The sequence below is a fragment of the Lynx rufus genome, unplaced genomic scaffold (genome assembly GCF_022079265.1).
Source record: "Lynx rufus isolate CCGP_SWC_20201006 ecotype Redwood Valley unplaced genomic scaffold, mLynRuf1.p SCAF_6, whole genome shotgun sequence".
NCBI classification, from domain to species: Eukaryota; Metazoa; Chordata; class Mammalia; order Carnivora; family Felidae; genus Lynx; species Lynx rufus.
In genome coordinates, this window is record NW_025814878.1 from 33,326,669 (window position 1) to 33,344,636 (window position 17,968).

General features: G+C 35.8%; 1 protein-coding gene across 1 annotated transcript in view; it reads right to left on the reverse strand.

Moving 5' to 3' along the window:
* Positions 1-3,834: 3,834 nt before the first annotated feature.
* The window catches only part of RNF217 (ring finger protein 217), a 131,255-nt gene continuing 117,121 nt past the window's right edge, over positions 3,835-17,968 (reverse strand). The window contains exons 4-6 of the mRNA XM_047101747.1: positions 17,393-17,594; positions 12,162-12,233; positions 3,835-10,075 (exon numbers count right to left, since the gene is read on the reverse strand). Coding sequence (XP_046957703.1) covers positions 10,002-10,075; positions 12,162-12,233; positions 17,393-17,594 — 348 coding nt within the window. The 3' untranslated portion in view covers positions 3,835-10,001. The remainder of the gene's footprint in view (positions 10,076-12,161; positions 12,234-17,392; positions 17,595-17,968) is intronic.

Here is a 17,968-nt window from a genome sequence, read left to right on the forward strand (position 1 = left end):
CCGCTTTCCAAAAAGCATACCCGTGAGTTTCTGTTCATTCCTGTTTTTCTAGTCTTAGAATCTACTGCAGAAATGACTTCAGCACATCTTTCTAAATTTACTTATGTTCATGTAATTTGGCCACTGTCAAATTTTACCTTTTAATTTCTTTAAATTCCAAATGTACTGAAAAAAAAAAGACAAGAGTCTTCTCTTTTGAAAACTTTTATTAGGCATTACTAGATGACGTTGCATGATGTATTGCACACATCATGCGAGTAAACAGCACTCCACAGGAATCCATACAACCGCTCGTATAGTGACAATAAAAATAGTTGATTCCCAACACAGTTTTCATCCAAGTAGAGTAAGTGTCGTTATATCCTTCCATGAGATCTCATCTCATAATTAAGATTACCCTTCCATTCTAATACAACCAACCAAAACCAATGAAAAAGAAAGCCAAACCACCACAAAAGGCCATAGGGACATTGCCAAAAGTCCAAAGTCAGACTCCAGAATATCACAAGGTATCTGTCTTCTGAAAGATTTGCCCCTACACTTTGTGTGACCTGCCACTTGGGTTGTTTTTACTGCCAGCAGCAAGTGAGATTGAATTTGCTAACAAGGGGCCATACACTGACACGTATCTACTGAAAATTCTTGAGGTAATAGATTTTTAAATTTTACTGCTTAAAAAAAAAATCTGTTAATTTCCATGTCCTGTCCAGCAGGACATATCTGTTGGCAGGAAGATTCTTTTCTTCTTTTTTTTCTTTGTCAAATATGTACACGTATTTTCATATACAACCTGTGTCTGTCTTTTCTAAGCACGATTTATTTTAATTATTTGTCATACATTCATCAGGAAAAGCTGAATTATATACTATGGTACATAAAGAATACAACAAAACGAGATTTTTGTATAAAGCTAACACAAAGGCAAAGACCAGGAAGAGCAAAATAACATTACACAAAATATCTTGATATCGATAAAGCCCACTGTGAATGAATAATTACATGTAAATAGCAAACATGCGTGGAAGTAGATTACAAATAACACATTGTCAAAGACAGGTTGTAGGAAACTGATCAAATTCCTGAAGTTCCATATATTTACTTTTACTTTTAATGCTTTTTGTAATTTTGTCCTAATTGGAGCTCTAAAGATTGACAGTCATTCCGACTTTCGTTTTAAATTTTAATAACCAGCATTCTTTTTTGCAGCTTAAAAGTACATTTCAATAATAATGGCTTCAACTTATGACATTTAATATCCTTTTTTTATACCTTAGCTTAAAAATACACACTGAATTTAAGAAAAATATATTGGCTAACCTGCTGTTCTAGAGATAATACAGTGGGTTAAGCAAATGCAGCCTATATACACCACTAAAGATACACTGTGTCATCAGCACTTTAAATACAGGGACCAAGGAACACTCACAAAAAATATATGGCTCTTTAGGTAAGAAATAAAGTCAAGTGAAAAAAATAAGGCACTAATAACATATATAAATGTTATATACTCTCATCACACAAAGCACCATATGGAAGGTTAAAGAAGTACACATTAGTGCTATTGGAAAATGGAATAAACCCAGTTTTCCTCGCTTTTATTAACCAATTCCTTCCTTTCTTTTCAGTAATTAATGTATAAACACTAAAATGGTAGGGGAAATTATATATTATACTAGAAGCACAATTCATGGAACCAACAGCATGAGACAATCATTTGGAAATAAATTGATTACTCGAGCAATGTAAGAAATTAAGGTCTTTGAATACTCCTTATTTCCCAACATTTTCATCTCAATGGAGTTTTTTTTTTCCTTTCCAATTTTCTTTCAGGGATTTCTATATAATATTAATATTGTCTATTTTCTCATTTTATTTCTACTGCTTCTTTTTCAAAATATATTCAAAATAGTTACCTCCACATAGTTTTATGAATACCAAAGTTAATAGTATGACTAATGAAATGTAGAAAAAGTTTAAAAATAAAATCACATAAATATTTTCCAATACCATTGAAAATATCTTCTTAGCTAGGCTCATTTTAAACATGAGAAATATTATAATTTATTTTCCTTGGAGATTGGCTACAAATTTTACAGAAAAAAGATATACAGTATAATGAAATGATGGACAAGATAAAGTACAAAGCAATGAGAGTCATTCATTTTAAAATTAAGAAATTTCTTCTTCTTTGCTATTGTTCATGAGAATGTAATTAAAATGGGATATATTCTGATAATTCATATAGGACATGACAATTATTCCTTAGAACTGCAATTTCTGAATATATAGTAACAACAGATTAAACATTAAAATTATTTCTTTTTGGCATTTTACACTTTTTGAAAAAAGAGGTGAATAATTTAATTGCCCCATAGTTTGTCAATAAGCATACATCTTCAAATATGTCTGTTTCATGAATGTATCTTATGCCCAATTTTTTTTTTTAATTTTTTTTTTCAACGTTTATTTATTTTGGGGACAGAGAGAGACAGAGCATGAACGGGCGAGGGGCAGAGAGAGAGGGAGACACAGAATCGGAAACAGGCTCCAGGCTCTGAGCCATCAGCCCAGAGCCCGACGCGGGGCTCAAACTCCCGGACCGCAAGATCGTGACCTGGCTGAAGTCGGACGCTTAACCGACTGCGCCACCCAGGCGCCCCTGCCCAATTTTAAAGTAGAAACAAAACAACTAACTGTTGTGGCTTCTTAATAATGTGTTAACATAACAACATTTTAATGCCACCATTTTTGTGTTCCTTCTATACAAAATTATTTCTGTGATCTCTCAGAATTTACTACTTATTAATAGTTGCTTTCATAAGCAACAAGATTGTCAATTAATTTTTACATTAAAAATCTGTAATAGGTTGTTCTTATCAAGGTAAATGGAAATGTGTATATATAAACCAATTACTGTTCTAGGTGTCATAAGAAATATAAGGTTGGTCTCTTCTTTTCAATACCATATACAGAATTTTCATTACAATGAAAATGATCATATAACAAAACTAAGCTATTGCCATATGGAACTGAAAGCTAACGGGCCTTAGAAAAAGGGTGTATAGTCAGCTGATAAAAACTCATGACACTTTATCTAGAATTTTCTTTACAAAGCATGCTAATTTTCTATAAACTAAAAGTATTCAAATATATTATGTAAAATGTTTAGATAGTATTTACCTGAAAGAAGCAGTAAAAGTATATTTGTAAAGAGAGGAAGTAACATTTCAATGAAAAATATTATTTTTAAGAATCTGACTGGATTATTGAGACTATTTCACCACCTGGGGCATGAGGTGAACACCTAACAACTTAGCAGGGAACAGACGACCAACGGCACAGTTTGTCAACTATAAGGAAAAATCTGAAATGACATTCTTTCAGCCATTTCTTGGGCCCTTTAACACCCAAGTTTGACTCTCCCTTGGACTTTTTCATCATATACTATACCTATGCTAAATATATCTTGAGTGTCACTTATACCTAAATCATATCACTGAAAATGTTGAGCGTTTGCAAATGACAAATGGCTTCTCTAGAAGAAGGCTAGTATGAGTTACATTCAATGTTATCTATTTTATAGTATCGAAATGTCTAATAATGTTCACAGAGTATGAATCCATCATCAGATCTTATATACAAATGCTACACTACATAAATCCAGCCCCAAGTCCAAGCTGTAGGACTTTTTGTCGACACGGACCGCAAACCAGACATCTGGCCATTTGGGGTCAGGTTGGATGAATAACCACACATGCTTTCTGTCCAGCTAATATGCAAACACAACATTGACTTTACAATATTCATGAAGTAATTTCTGAAGCTTGGCTTTAGAGTATTATTAGGCTCTCTGATCCAACTGACATCTTCTTGTTCATTTTATTTCTTGTCAGAGAGGCTGGGCAGGGTTTCTCCAACTCCTATCAAGAAGAGGGTCAGTGTTCCAGGTTCTCCTCATACATTTCAATTTACAAAGTAAGCCAAGGTAAATTATGTTCACTACCAGAGCCAAATTATGGAGTCCTTTCAATATCTGAATTTCATTTCATTAGTCAAAAGAGTTAATGATGAGACAGAATTTATCTCACAGCTAGCAAAGATAGGTAGGGGACAGAAGAGGGAAAAAGCAACATAACGAGGAAATCTAAAGAAAACAGAAACTTGATGTCGAAAGACATGAGCATCACTTCAAAACCAGGGAAGAAAATCATTTAATATTAATGATAAGACGGAGTGACAAAAAGGTGGGATAAACTTGAAAAACAAAAGTATTTTCTATGCCAATAAGTTTGTATAATGTAAGTGATGCAGAGTTAAATATAACTAATGAAATTTCTTTTATAGCTAAAAGAAAGTGGCCAAAAAAAAAAAAAGAGGCAGTGGCAATACTTTGTGTATTTAGTATTTTTTTTTGCCTTTTAAGTCATATTGTTATTCTCAAAACAGTCATTGTTTTAGCAAAAAAAAAAAATATATATATATAGTTTATGATACACATAATTACAAGCTTCTAAAATTGGCACTATATATGGGATCTATAATGTATGTGATACATGAAGGCTTCAGCTAATGCTGCAAACAACAATTATAAGTCTCACACTATGTGACTCTCTGCTTCTTGGATTTGGATAAAGTCAGCTAAAGTACTACTCTCAGAACAGTGATATACAGTACAAGTCCCACATCACAGCTGGCTCTGAAATGAGTATTAGCCCTGCAAAACCAGAGTTACGAAGGAGATCCACTGCATTTCTTCTTTTAAAGATCTGTATCATTGGTTTGCATTGAAAAGATAGCACTTCACAATCCTGAATACTTCCCAATTTTTGGAACTCTGATTTTGTTCAGATCATATAGTTATGCTTCTCTATAGTTATTTCAGTTTTATTACATAATTATAGGTGTACATATTAAAAACGGGGTTTTGCAACTTATTTTCCACAGGAGGAAGAAAAGATCGTACTTAAGGTATAAGAATTTTAAAAAATGCTCGAGCTGACTATTGGGGATAGTTTTGATTTACTATGTTCTGGTCAGTGGAATTTCTCTTATAGATTTCATGAAAAATGAAAATGCAGTTAAAATGTGGCAGAAACTAACTTAATATTTTAAACAAATATTCCAGCTAGGTTAGTAGGTAACACTTACTAATTACTTGCTATATTTGAGCTCCTGGTGTCAGTTTTTAGAACTACTATAATTTCAGAAACTCAGTTAAATTTTTTTACAGGTATGTTTTTTACTTGTTTAAAAATTTCAGCTCTGATTTCCACCCCCGAATTTAAAGAGGTGACATACATTTACTGTCGCTGTTATTCTACTGTCTCCATCAAAATATATGCAACCCTTTCTTTAATTCTGTCGAATTACTTAAATGGCACACGTATTTTAAAGTGCATTATTGAATTTTAAGGCTATATTTATAATAGACATTAACACAAAACAATAAGGCTGACCACAAGAAAAATTACTTTCAGTGGTTGGGATAGATTTCAGCTACAAATATGAAAAGATAAGCATGCAATCCAATGTGAAGACTCACATTAAGGCATATTTGCAGCTTGCTAATACAATTAAAAAAACAAAATGGCAGTTGGCATGATGTGTAAAAAAATTTTGTACTTAATGAAGCATACCAATTAATCTCATTTAGTCTACTAGCTCTTTCTAGAATTATAAATTTAACAGGCAGCATAAAGTCTACTATTAAAAACAACTGCAATGTTTAACAAGGGAGAAGCTGGATCAATGTCTTGGCAGATGCACTTTAATTAGACAAAGATCAGGAAGGAATGCTGATACCAGAGTGAGCTTTGCAGCCCTCCTGTTTCTCCTCCTCCTTTGCAGTGAAGGCGTGGAGAAAAATGAGGTTGGAGAGAGTCACCGGAGACTGAACGAGATTACAGTGGTCTGATGGTATCTTAGGGGCGCCAGGAGCCATATATTTGGATGTTGGATTGAATGATAAAGGCTCAGGTGTGGTCTTGGGACTCAAAAGATTGGGTGGCACAGGATAGGCACCACTGATTCCTGATCCCACAGCAGAGAAAGCACAATGAAAGGTAACAGGTTGTGATCTAACTGATTATCTTTGATTGTTTTTGTCTGTTCTACTTTTAGGATAAATAGCACCTATCAGAAAATCAAGGTGGTGGCCACAGGCTGTTGCTTGTACCAAAAGGTCTGACTCCTCTCCTTTTTAGCCCCACATACAAAAGGTTTTAGGAGACTTCTCGGATTCATTGTAAAATGGATGTTTCATGTTGTTCCAAATTTATAAGCATTCTAACAATCTACAAACCTTACAGATAGTTAAATTTATTTTTTTATGGATAATTGTGGTCATTCATAATTGCCAACACGCTGCTTCCTATTTTTCACAATGGCATAATTAAGTTCCTTTGTGGTGCAACATGCATGAACATGGATAGTGTTTTAACAAAATGTGACAAAGATGAAGAGTTTAGCTATTTCCTTTAAATATCTTAAATTTTAAAACCAGGCAATCCAAATATCAATGTAGCTTTCTCACATTATTTTACAGACATCTTGTTGCAGTTTTTTATTGGAATAAGATGGATTTTCCTTTATAAGTTTTGGCCACATATTTATTTGGCTAATCAAGCAGGGGGGGAATTATCCTGCAAAAAGATGCTTTTCTTTAAAACTTATGCACTCCTACATAATCTTTCTTTTTCTTCAAGAAAAAGATCTCAAATATAGTATCTCTATGATCTCATTCACCAAAAACACGTTAAAATTTTATTACAAATATCTTATAAAAAACAAATTTTAAAAATCATGGAAATGTGTACATTAAGTGATAAAAATATATGTAAAAGATCTTCACTGATGCTTTGTAATAGAGAAGTAAAAACAATCTCGATGTCCATTTAATAGGGACTAATTAAGGATAGTCCCACAATGTAATATGTAGTAATTTACAAAAGAATGAGGTAAATCTATTTAAACACTTATGGAAAGGTGTCTACCAATATACAATAAAATGAAAAATAATCACAGAACATTAAGAATACTGTTCTATTCATATAAAACTAATATACAAGGACATATACAAACACACTAGAATATTTGCAGAAAGTTTCTGGAAGGACACATATCAAAACATTAACAGTGGTCACCCCTAGAAAATAAGGGATGGGGTAGAGCAGGTGAATTTGTATTTTATAATTCTATATGGTTTGATTCTTTTAAAGGATTATATATTACATTTACAATAAAAAATGACAAGCTTTGGATAGAAAGAGATTTATTTTATGTGTACGCTTCTTTTTCTAAAGTAGCTTTTCAAATTTATCCCCAAAGTTACTACTATTGTTTTACTTTCAATGTTGGCACTAACATATAAATAATCTTTTTGCTTTCTTCTCTCTTTTTAAGATCTTGATGATACTTAGTAAAAAAAAAATTCACAAATTATTACGTTAAGTCATTATCAGGGAAAGACCTAATATATACCAACTGTGAAAGAGAAAACTACATACATTAATTTAAAAAAAAATCTATGCAATAGAAAAATGAAAATCCTGTGCAACACTGTGTACAGTATCTCAAGCATTGATGAAAGAGCTTTCACTGATAACAGACACTGCTTTGTAATTGGAAAATTGGAACATTTCTAAATAATATAAAAATACCTCCAAAAGATAAGTTATTCAAAGGAAGGAATAAAAATCCCTGAGTAGGCCAAAGACAAGAGACACAATAACCTAAGAAAATAGATTATCTAAGACCAGAGAGTATATTATTTAGCCAGTTGGTATATATGTATGTGGCAACTGTATTTATATGCAGCTATGGAAATATTATATATGTATGTATATTTAAATGTATATATACATACACATATCATACATAAACATATTATCCACTAGATTTAAAATTCATCACATTCACATATTGTCAAACTAACACCTAAGTCCAGAAAAAAATGGATTTACAAAAATTAAGCACTTTTATGACAGAATTACATCGATGTAGGCTAGAAATTTTCATTCTCTTGTTTTAAGACTTGAGCACATAGAATAGGCACTCAAAAATATCCATTGGATGGATGGATGAATGGAAAGGTGAATGTGTGAAACTAAAGCATCACTTTTTCTTGCACCATGTTATGCTTTAGAAATACACCATTGTAGAATCACAAATGGCACACCTTCTTCTAACTGAATAGAGACTAGTCCAGAAGCTTCAGTGTAGCTATTCTGAGTGTTCTTCAGAAGGAATGGAAGCATGCTAGCTCATTATTCATGCAAGTAAACTTCACTATCATGGACTTTTTAGGCCCAATAAAAATGATAAATGTTCTTATATTTGTTAGAGCCCAACAAGACCAACTATCCATGTTAATGCATGTTTTATCACAGAATTTATTACAATTCAGGTAAGGCTTCTGACAAATAAATGCTACATCTATGCAGATATCTAATTTTAAGGATTTGGAGACAAGGGGAAACTTCAGGCTTCTTAGGGATCTTTACTTCCATTCTGCTAATGAACTTTCATGATGAAAACAAAGGAATAACATTGTTTAGCTATGTGTCTTTTTCTTATTTTTAAAGACTTCTCAGCTTGGTAAAACTTGCTGAAAATATTTCCTTCATTTTTTTTGTTTCCTTCTCCAAAAGTTGTTTCTATTTTAGATAAACCCATCCATAATCACAAAAATTTGTGTTTTCAAATTACCCTATCCATAAGAAGACATCAGCACATTAGTATGCACTTGAGCAGTAAACATAAGAAAAACCCTTCAAAACTAGTACTTTTTTTAAAATGAAAATCTTGGGGACAAACAAAAAAGAGAGAGAGAGAAAGAGAAAAGAGGTAAGAGGGTGGGGTTTCCAATACCATCAGAACTTGACCTAAAGCAGAATTATCTGTCATTACTAGTTGATTAAAAAACTAGCAGAACAACAATTTGTTTAAAGGCTTAAGCAGTTCTCACTACAGCAAACTTGTTATTTAAATTAACTAATCCCCTCTGAAGGATTTGTTCATTTAATAAAACATCTATGCCAAAATATAAGAAATCTGAAGAGACTAAACATTCTGGTCTTGAGAATTTCCTAAAAGCAGCCTATCAGTTTTGTCAGTTAATAAAGTTTGATGATCCTTGAGGTGACATTGCACAAATTTCTGGCGTGTGTGCATGTGTGTGAGACAAAGAGAGCAAGGAATAGAAAGGGTCAACATCAAAGTAGCCTGTTGTCTACATTGGCTTTAATTCAGTACATTACCAAAATATGCCCACAAAGGAACGATTATCTTTAAGTATGTCTATGAAAATGTGGAAAAATAGTGTAGAGGCATGGAACTTGACAAGTACAAGGTAACTGAACCTAGTTTTAATACAGATACTTATTATACACACACATTCACACCCCTGCACATATACACTTCAGCAACCCATGATTCTTCTCATTAATTTCGTTTCATTTGTTCCCTTTTGGGCATTGAGATTTTTAACAATTATAGCATCGGAAGGATGAGGGAATTACATTGCTTGGGCCACAGATAAAAACAGGTACATATGGCCAGCCTTTATCTTCTGAAAAGTGGCCTTGCTTATTGGTACAGGTGGGATGACTTCCGCTATTCACACCAAGTCTCAGAAGAGGGCCTGGAAGGGGGGTTAGGTACAAAGACAGTCCAAACAGTGCTCGGGAGAGGCATGCTCAGATAATTCTGAGGATAACTGGCTCTTAATTAAAATATTTTCTTCCAAGAACCAGTAAGAATGTCAGAGTTATGTTACAGATATTTATAGTCTATGAAAGTGACCATTTTTTAACAGCAGCAAACTGTATAAGGAAAGGACAGGATACCATGTAGGGAGCGCACCGGAGCTAGAGGCATTGTGGCCTGCAGAGAACCACAGGGAGACTGGACGCAGTGTTTTTCAAGACGTGACTCTCAGACGGTGTGCCATTCTGTGTGGCTCCTACCCAGACCGGCTTAGTTACAGGAAATCATTCTGCATTTTACCAGTGCATTCCTGTCCGTGATCGTTTTCTCTGTTTTTTACAAAGGCAATAGATAGGAAATACAAATAAACCTAAGGATTAAAAAACAAAAAAGATTAAAGCTAATTAGGAGGAAAGGTATTAGGTTTATATATTTGAAATTTTTCCACCTTCAATTTTTCATTTTGCAGTCATTTACAAAAAATTATTATTTAGCAATGCATGCAGATGAAAGAGGGGAGATACCTATGCAATAACATGTAGTTACTTTTATAAGATTTCATTCTTTATTATTTTTGTACAGTTTTCTCTCCCTTTTAACAACCTCTGTGACATCAGTTTGAATATGGAATCATGTTTTCTATCAAAATATTCAATCTCAGGTTTGTCTTCTTTACTATCCCCAGTCATATCATTTGCACTCTGATATCACACTTCAGTTTCAGGCAGGATAACGTATTACTTAAGAACATGGACTGTAGAGCCAAATGCCAGGTTTGATTCCCAGTTCTACCACATAGGAGCTCCTAGTAAGCCTGACTTTCTTAACTGTAAAATGCAAATAATAACATCTAATTATTTTTATCTAGTTCATAAAGTCCTTCATAAATCATAAGAGCTTAACTGTCAGTTACTTTAAAATTCTACGTGTCCTGTACATGTAAATTACTTGCTAAATAGAACTTTACATATGAAAATTAATTTTACTTGGAAAAGAAATCCCATCTACTATGTTATCAAAGCCATCTTTATTTACAGTGTCTAATTTAGTTTTAATTTTTTTTAAGGCTTATTCATTTTTCAGAGACAGAGAGAGATAGAGTGTGGGGAAGGTTTGGTGGACAGAGGGAGAGACAGAGAGACACAGAATCTGAAGCAGGATCCAGGCTCTGAGCTGTCAGCACAGAGCCGGATGCAAGGCTTGAACTCATAGACCATGAGATCATGACCTGAGCTGAAGTCGGATGCTTAATTGACTGAGCCACCCAGGCGCCCCTATGGTGTCTAATTTAAAATTCTCTAGAGGCACCTGGGTGGCTCAGTCAGTTAAGGGTCCGACTTCAGATCAGGTCATGATCTCATGGTCTGTGAGTTTGAGTTGCACATCGGGCTCTGTGCTGACAGCTCGGAGCCTGCTTCAGAATCTGTGTCTCCCTCTCCCTCTGCCCCTCCCCAACTCCTCCCCCCCCCCTTTTAAAAGTAAATATATATATTTTTAATTCTCTAAAGCAATCGTTCTCAAAATGTGGTCTCTGGACTGGCAGCATCAGCATCACTGGGAACTTCTGAGAACTAGAAACCCATGGGCCCTGCCCCCATATTGAATCAGAAACTCAGTACAGAAACCAGCAACCTGTCTTTTAACTAGCCCTCGAGGTTACTCTAAAGCATGCTAGATTCTGAGAACCACTGCTTTAAAACACGTATTTCCGGGGCGCCTGGGTGGCACAGTCAGTTAAGCGTCCGACTTCAGCCAGGTCACGATCTCGCGGTCCGGGAGTTCGAGCCCCACGTCAGGCTCTGGGCTGATGGCTCAGAGCCTGGAGCCTGTTTCCGATTCTGTGTCTCCCTCTCTCTCTGCCCCTCCCCCGTTCATGCTCTGTCTCTCTCTGTCCCAAAAATAAATAAACGTTGAAAAAAAAAATTAAAACACGTATTTCCATATACTTGTATGAATAAGATGATATAAATCACTCATATATTTTCTATTTGTCAGTGCTGAAGTATACGTTGGGTATATGTTCCTATACACATTGAAGGTATCTTTTTTACCCAGTGTACCCTTTGGTTTGTACTAGAGCAAACCAAACACACAAGGCTATACCAGAACCCCCTTAATACTTCAACCTAAACTCAGAATCGGAAAATCTTCATCCTTGTCCACTGGACTCTTTCATAAAAAACTAGTTGTATTAACTTTGGTATTAAAAGGGAATTAAAACTGTTTTATAAGCTACATGAATCAAAGTCTTTATAGACTGAAAAAGTGTCACACAAATGCATCCTATATGAAACACACCCCTCTGAATCTATAAATCATATGCTGATTGCCTGCGTAACGCAAGCATGGAACAGGTATGTCTACTTAGTAACTGACTCCTATTATTACATCTACACTCCTTTTCTCTCTATAGCACTCAGAAAATTCTTATCTCAAATATGTTAAGTGTTTCTTACCGATTACAACTGCTATGGCCCCTAGTGCTAATCCCAAGACCAGGATTAGAGGTGCAACGAATAATTTTCCAGCTGGAAAACAAAAGGCAAAACCATTTAGAGTCTTAAAACTAATTTATCAAACAATTTCAGCAATGCTTTTTAATACCACAGTGTATGTGGTTTTTTAAGAAGTCTCATTATAACTAAGGCAATATTTCTCTAAGTAAATGTATCAGGTGTAGAACAAATATACTTATGTAAATTCAGTAACTTCACAGAAGTCCTGGGTGCATTAGTCAAACATCTCATAAGTCATTTAAACTTTATTACCAAAAAAAAAAATTTCCAAAGTTACTGACTCACTTTATACTACCAGAGCCATTCATCTTTATGCTTTCCCTTTAGATCTCTTTCATTTTCATCTTTCAAGATTCTGAAAGATCAACAAAGGAGTGACACATTCTGAGTTGGCAGGAGAAAACCTAATTAGCTCACAAAATGGAGAGGTAGTAGGTGCTACAGAGGGCTTACATCCAAGCCCACATCTGAAAACGTGATTTGCTTACTTCCCGGGTCCAAAGAAAACTAATAATATGAACACCTAACAGACTGAACTGCAATTGGGATGTTTAAATGTCGTTAGAGATAATTACCAATAAGCATACAATATATTGAAGGTTATTCAAATGAATCCTTTTAATAAATTCAGAGAACAACCTGATGGTTACCAGAGGGGAAGGGGGAGGTAGGATGGGCAAAATGGGTGAAGAGGAGAGGGAAATATAGGCTTCCTGTTACGGGATGAATTAAGTCACCGAAAGAAAAGGTACAGCATAGGAAATACAGTCAATGGCACTGTAATAGTATATGGTATCAGATGGTAGCTACATTGGACATAAGCACAGCATAAGGTACAGAGAAGTTGACTCACTATGTTGCACATTTGAAACTAATTTAACATTGTATGTCAACTATAGTAAAAAATAAATTAAAGAAATAAATTGGAAGGTCTACACTGGTTTCATGGAAAAAACAAAATGCAACATGAGAAAATAAAGGAAGCACTTACAAGAAGGCTAAACCTGGTCAGGTTGCCAAATGATGGCGTCAACCAGCACTTTTTTTCTAAATAAACATCTAAGCAGTGATTCTAATACGTGCCAGTTTCATGTAAATCGGGCACAGAGTTCACAGTCAGAATTCCACTAACTTTGAAAGCACTAGCACACAAAAAAGAGGCTAGTATTTCATGTCTTGTCATCATCATATAGTAACCTTGATCTTAAGCGGTACAGCCGCACGATGCAAACATGGCAAGAGATGAGGAAGGAATGGAGGGGGTTTTGCCACTTTAGAATAAACCAGCAACACTACTCTACAAGTTAAGGACAGTAATTTGGAATAACCAATTACATAAATAAATAGAAACATAATGCAGTCATTTGTTGGAAGTTTGTCAGAAAAAGTATTAACTTTTTTATGCATAAAGAATGGCCCTTGGAGCCATGACCAGACAAACAGAAAATACAGTCTTTAATCTCTAATTTAAAAAGATAACCATTTAATTGACATAATGTTTAACCATGTGTTTTACTTCTATTTTTCACCAATCACAGAATCCAATTAAGTAATTGGCCCCACTCTCTCCTTCTCTCTCTGCCTATTCCTCACTTGTGCTGTCTCTCTCAAAATAAATAAAATAAACTTTAAAAAATTAAAAAAACATTCTCAATAGCTGAAATAATATTCTATTATATCCATATATCATACCCTATTTAAATGTGTGTGTACTTAGGGGCACCGTGATGGCTCAGTCGGTTAAGCGTCAGACTCTTGATTTCAGCTCAGGTCATGATCTCAGTGTCCTGAGATCAAGCACCATGTCAGGCTCCACACTGGGTGTGAAGCTGATTTAGGATTCTCTCTCCCTCTCCCTCTCCCTCTCCCCTCCATCCCTACACTCCTTGTGTGCTCTCTCTCTCTCTCAAAAAAATTGTGTACTTAATTTTTGTTCTCTTTTTTAAATTTTAAAATATACCTGCAAATAAACCACTGTCAGCCTAGATTTACCACATTTTAAAATGCCTTTCACTCTGGGCTGATGGCTCAGAGCCTGGAGCCTGTTTCCGATTCTGTGTCTCCCTCTCTCTCTGCCCCTCCCCCGTTCATGCTCTGTCTCTCTCTGTCCCAAAAATAAATAAACGTTGAAAAAAAAAATAAAATGCCCTTCACATTTCTTTGTAAAAGAATTGCACAGAATTTCTAGTTCATTCAGTAGAATATGGAAGTCCAACATTGAGGGGCACCTGGGTGGTTCAGTCAGTTAAGCATCTGACTCCTGATTTCGGCTCAGGTTATGATCTCATGGTTCATGGGTTTGAGCTCTGAATTGGTCTCAGCACAACAGAATGGAGGCTGCTTGGGATTCTCTTTCTCTGTCCCTCCCCTGTGTGCTCACATGTGCTCTGTCTCTCTCTCTCTCTCTCTCAAAAATAAATAAATAAACTTAAAAAAAAAGGCCAGCATTGAGTATTAACAAAAAAAAAAAAAACAAACTTGCTAATCTATACTTCAAAAAATATTTTTAATTTACATTTCTCTGACTACTCATAGCATTGGATTTTTTTTTTGAGAGAGAGAGAGAGAGAGAGAGACAGAGAGACAGAGCATGAGTGTGGGAGGGGCAGAGAGAGGGGGAGACACAGAACCTGAAGCAAGCTCCAGGCTTTGAGCTACCAGCACAGAGCCTAACACAGGGCTCGAACTCGTGAACCGCAAGATCATGACCTGAGCCAAAGTCAGATGCTTAACTGACTGAGCCATCCAGGTGCCCCACAGCATTGGCTATTTTTAAAATTGTTTATTGGCTACTTGCATTTTTTCAATTCTGGTTCCAGACTTCATCTTATAAAAAACAAACAAACAAACAAACAAACAGACAAACAAAAAACTGGATACTTATTTTTGGAGGAGGCTGTATTGCTTTTGTTCATATAAATTATTTGCCATCTAGAAATCAGTTAAAGACCTATATTTTGTTTACTATTATACACTTTAATTTAATACTTGGGAATATTTGTGCGTAATGATAGGAGAATTAAGTATTTTTTCTCAGTCACTTTTATTTGCCACACCATTCATTGAATAAGCAGCCTACTCCCACCAGGGAGATGGCCCCATGGCAAAGGCTACTAAAATCATCCTCAAATCTTGTTCTCCTTTATTCTTCAGGAGCAGAACTTCTGATCCATAGCTGGACACATGGTCATGTGGAATGCAAACCATGTTGCCCATCTTCCAGCTGTGAGGGAAGAGCAGGCCCTTTCTCTGCCTCTGTCCAAGGACATCTGGAGGCTGCAGTCCCAAACTGAGGAAGCAAACTGGATTACCTCCCACAAAGATAAAACATTGGAGGGGTCTGCTATACTCCGTCTTCTCTCTTATATGGCAGGGAGAAGCTAGGTTTGTGACTTATAGAGTAAGTCATTTTCCAGCCCTTGGTGCAGACGGGAGAGGTGTGGACCACCTCATTTGGAGTTATGGTCCACCAGCACTTAGAGGCAGCTGTCCTGGCGGTGGGAAAACAGGTGTGGGAGGGAGAGCTTATCTGAAAGCCAGCTGCTCCCTACTTCGTCAGGTCTGTCCAGACACGCACGTATGTGCGCACACAGAGCAGAAAGTAGGCCAAAAAGAAAACCATTTACAGAAAGCTGACCATGAATTTTTTTTTTTTCAACATTTATTTATTTTTGGGACAGAGAGAGACAGAGCATGAACGGGGGAGGGGCAGAGAGAGAGGGAGACACAGAATCGGAAACAGGCTCCAGGCTCTGAGCCATCAGCCCAGAGCCTGACGCGGGGCTCGAACTCACGGACTGCGAGATCGTGACCTGGCTGAAGTCGGACGCTTAACCGACTGCGCCACCCAGGCGCCCCCGACCATGAATTTTTTAAGTAAAAATGGAAAAGACTGTACAGAGAAGATATTTCTCTGCTGATGATGTTCAATGGTTGTACATTTTCTAGGCTGTTAAGTAAATGAACGCTATTTTGTGACCTGAGAAGAGGGTAGGAGTGGCATCTGAGTAAATAACGAGAGGACCCATAGAGAATGCATCCAAAATATTATTGTACCATTAGGGCAGGAAATAATTTCCCTTATTTAAGAATGATTAAACCAAATAACAAAAAGGAAAAAAAAATGATGGTCAAATAAAGATTAGAGTAAAAAAAAAAAAAAGGAAGGAAACCTTATCACAAAATGTCACTTAAGTAGGAAAGAAAAGAACAAGTAATACAGAAAATACAAGGATTTTGTGGTTTTGGGTTGCTCTCTGTATACACAGCCTTACAAATAGGTTATATCTCAAAACTTAATTTGCAATTTGGTATGCTCATGGAAATACTGTTATAAATAGTTAGATTCCCTAGCCAGCCCTCCAAAATATTGGAGTTTTGGGTAATGAAAACGCAAGGAAGAAGCCTCACAGTGGATATATTCCAGAGAAGTGGGGAGCTATTGGAAGAAGCAATATCAGGTCAGAAGAACATTGTATCACACAAGGTTGGTGGCATCAGGCCAGAGTGGGCATCTGTGTTTATGTCTGCATATTTGTGTATGAGATCGTGTGTTGCTGAGGACAAAGAAGGGGTAAATCCAAAACAAAACAAAACAAAACAAAAAAACATTGCATTTGGATATGTAAACTTGGGTTTGTATACAATGAGGGCATCTGATACTCATTTCATTAACTGTTAGCTATTAATACAACAGAAAATACATACAGTGACATCAACCAATAGATACAGTAAAACTCCAGTACAGGGTTCTGAAACATACGATTTTTACAAATTGTATTACACGTCTTCCATGAATGGAGGATACGTGTAAGACCCATTGCTAGGTATTGCCAGTAGGAAAATGAAGGTGACATTGTCCCTTTCATCAAATGGCTTACGATAAGGCTTCAGAAATTAAAAGACTAATGGCTTCACATTTCTGCAGTGTAATTAATAATTTGTTTTTCAAACAAAATCCGTTTGCTCATATGAATTGTGTCCTGCTAACAAATTTAAATTTCCATTCTAAACTCAAAAACAGAGAAAATATCTTCCTCCTGTTTTGGGGTGAAGTCCCCACCAGAATACCTGATAGGTGCTCAGAATTACCATGGCTACTATATCTCTGGGTTCTCTTATCACTGCTTCCTTCCCAGAAAGCATTCCTATAAATCATGCCGGACACTCACCACAGACCGACCCTCGCACTAATCTCCTTAGATGAGGTCTCTCTGGGAGGTAGCGATATTTGCATCCAAATATACTGAGGTTTGAAGTGTGGTCTCCAAAGAACCGGAGCTGGCGGTATCTTTCCCCACATCGGTAACAAAAATTAGTGTTACATTGTGAGCAGGTCATATGGTCACATCCTTCAGTTCTCTGGATGTGGATCTGTATCGGTGACAGAGGAAAAGACAAAGAAACGCTATTACAATTTTTTTAAAAGTAAAATCTGGCAAATGTTATTGAGTGACACAAGTTTCACCAAAACAAAAGCTTTACATAGAATTTGTGAGGCTGTCAGTTTACTTATAATGACACTCTCCAAGACTACTTGTATCAAATATTTTAACATGCATAAATCTCAACTAGATTTCAGGTACTCAAGCTCTTGGCTTATTTTGACCAACATATAAACACACACATCCCCCCAAAAACTTACTTATCTTTCTATACATACACCTAATTCAATGGTTAGGAGGCGATTTAAAATGCTGTGAAAGTGTATTTTATTTGTGCTGTGATCAGCAAGAATGAGGTGACTT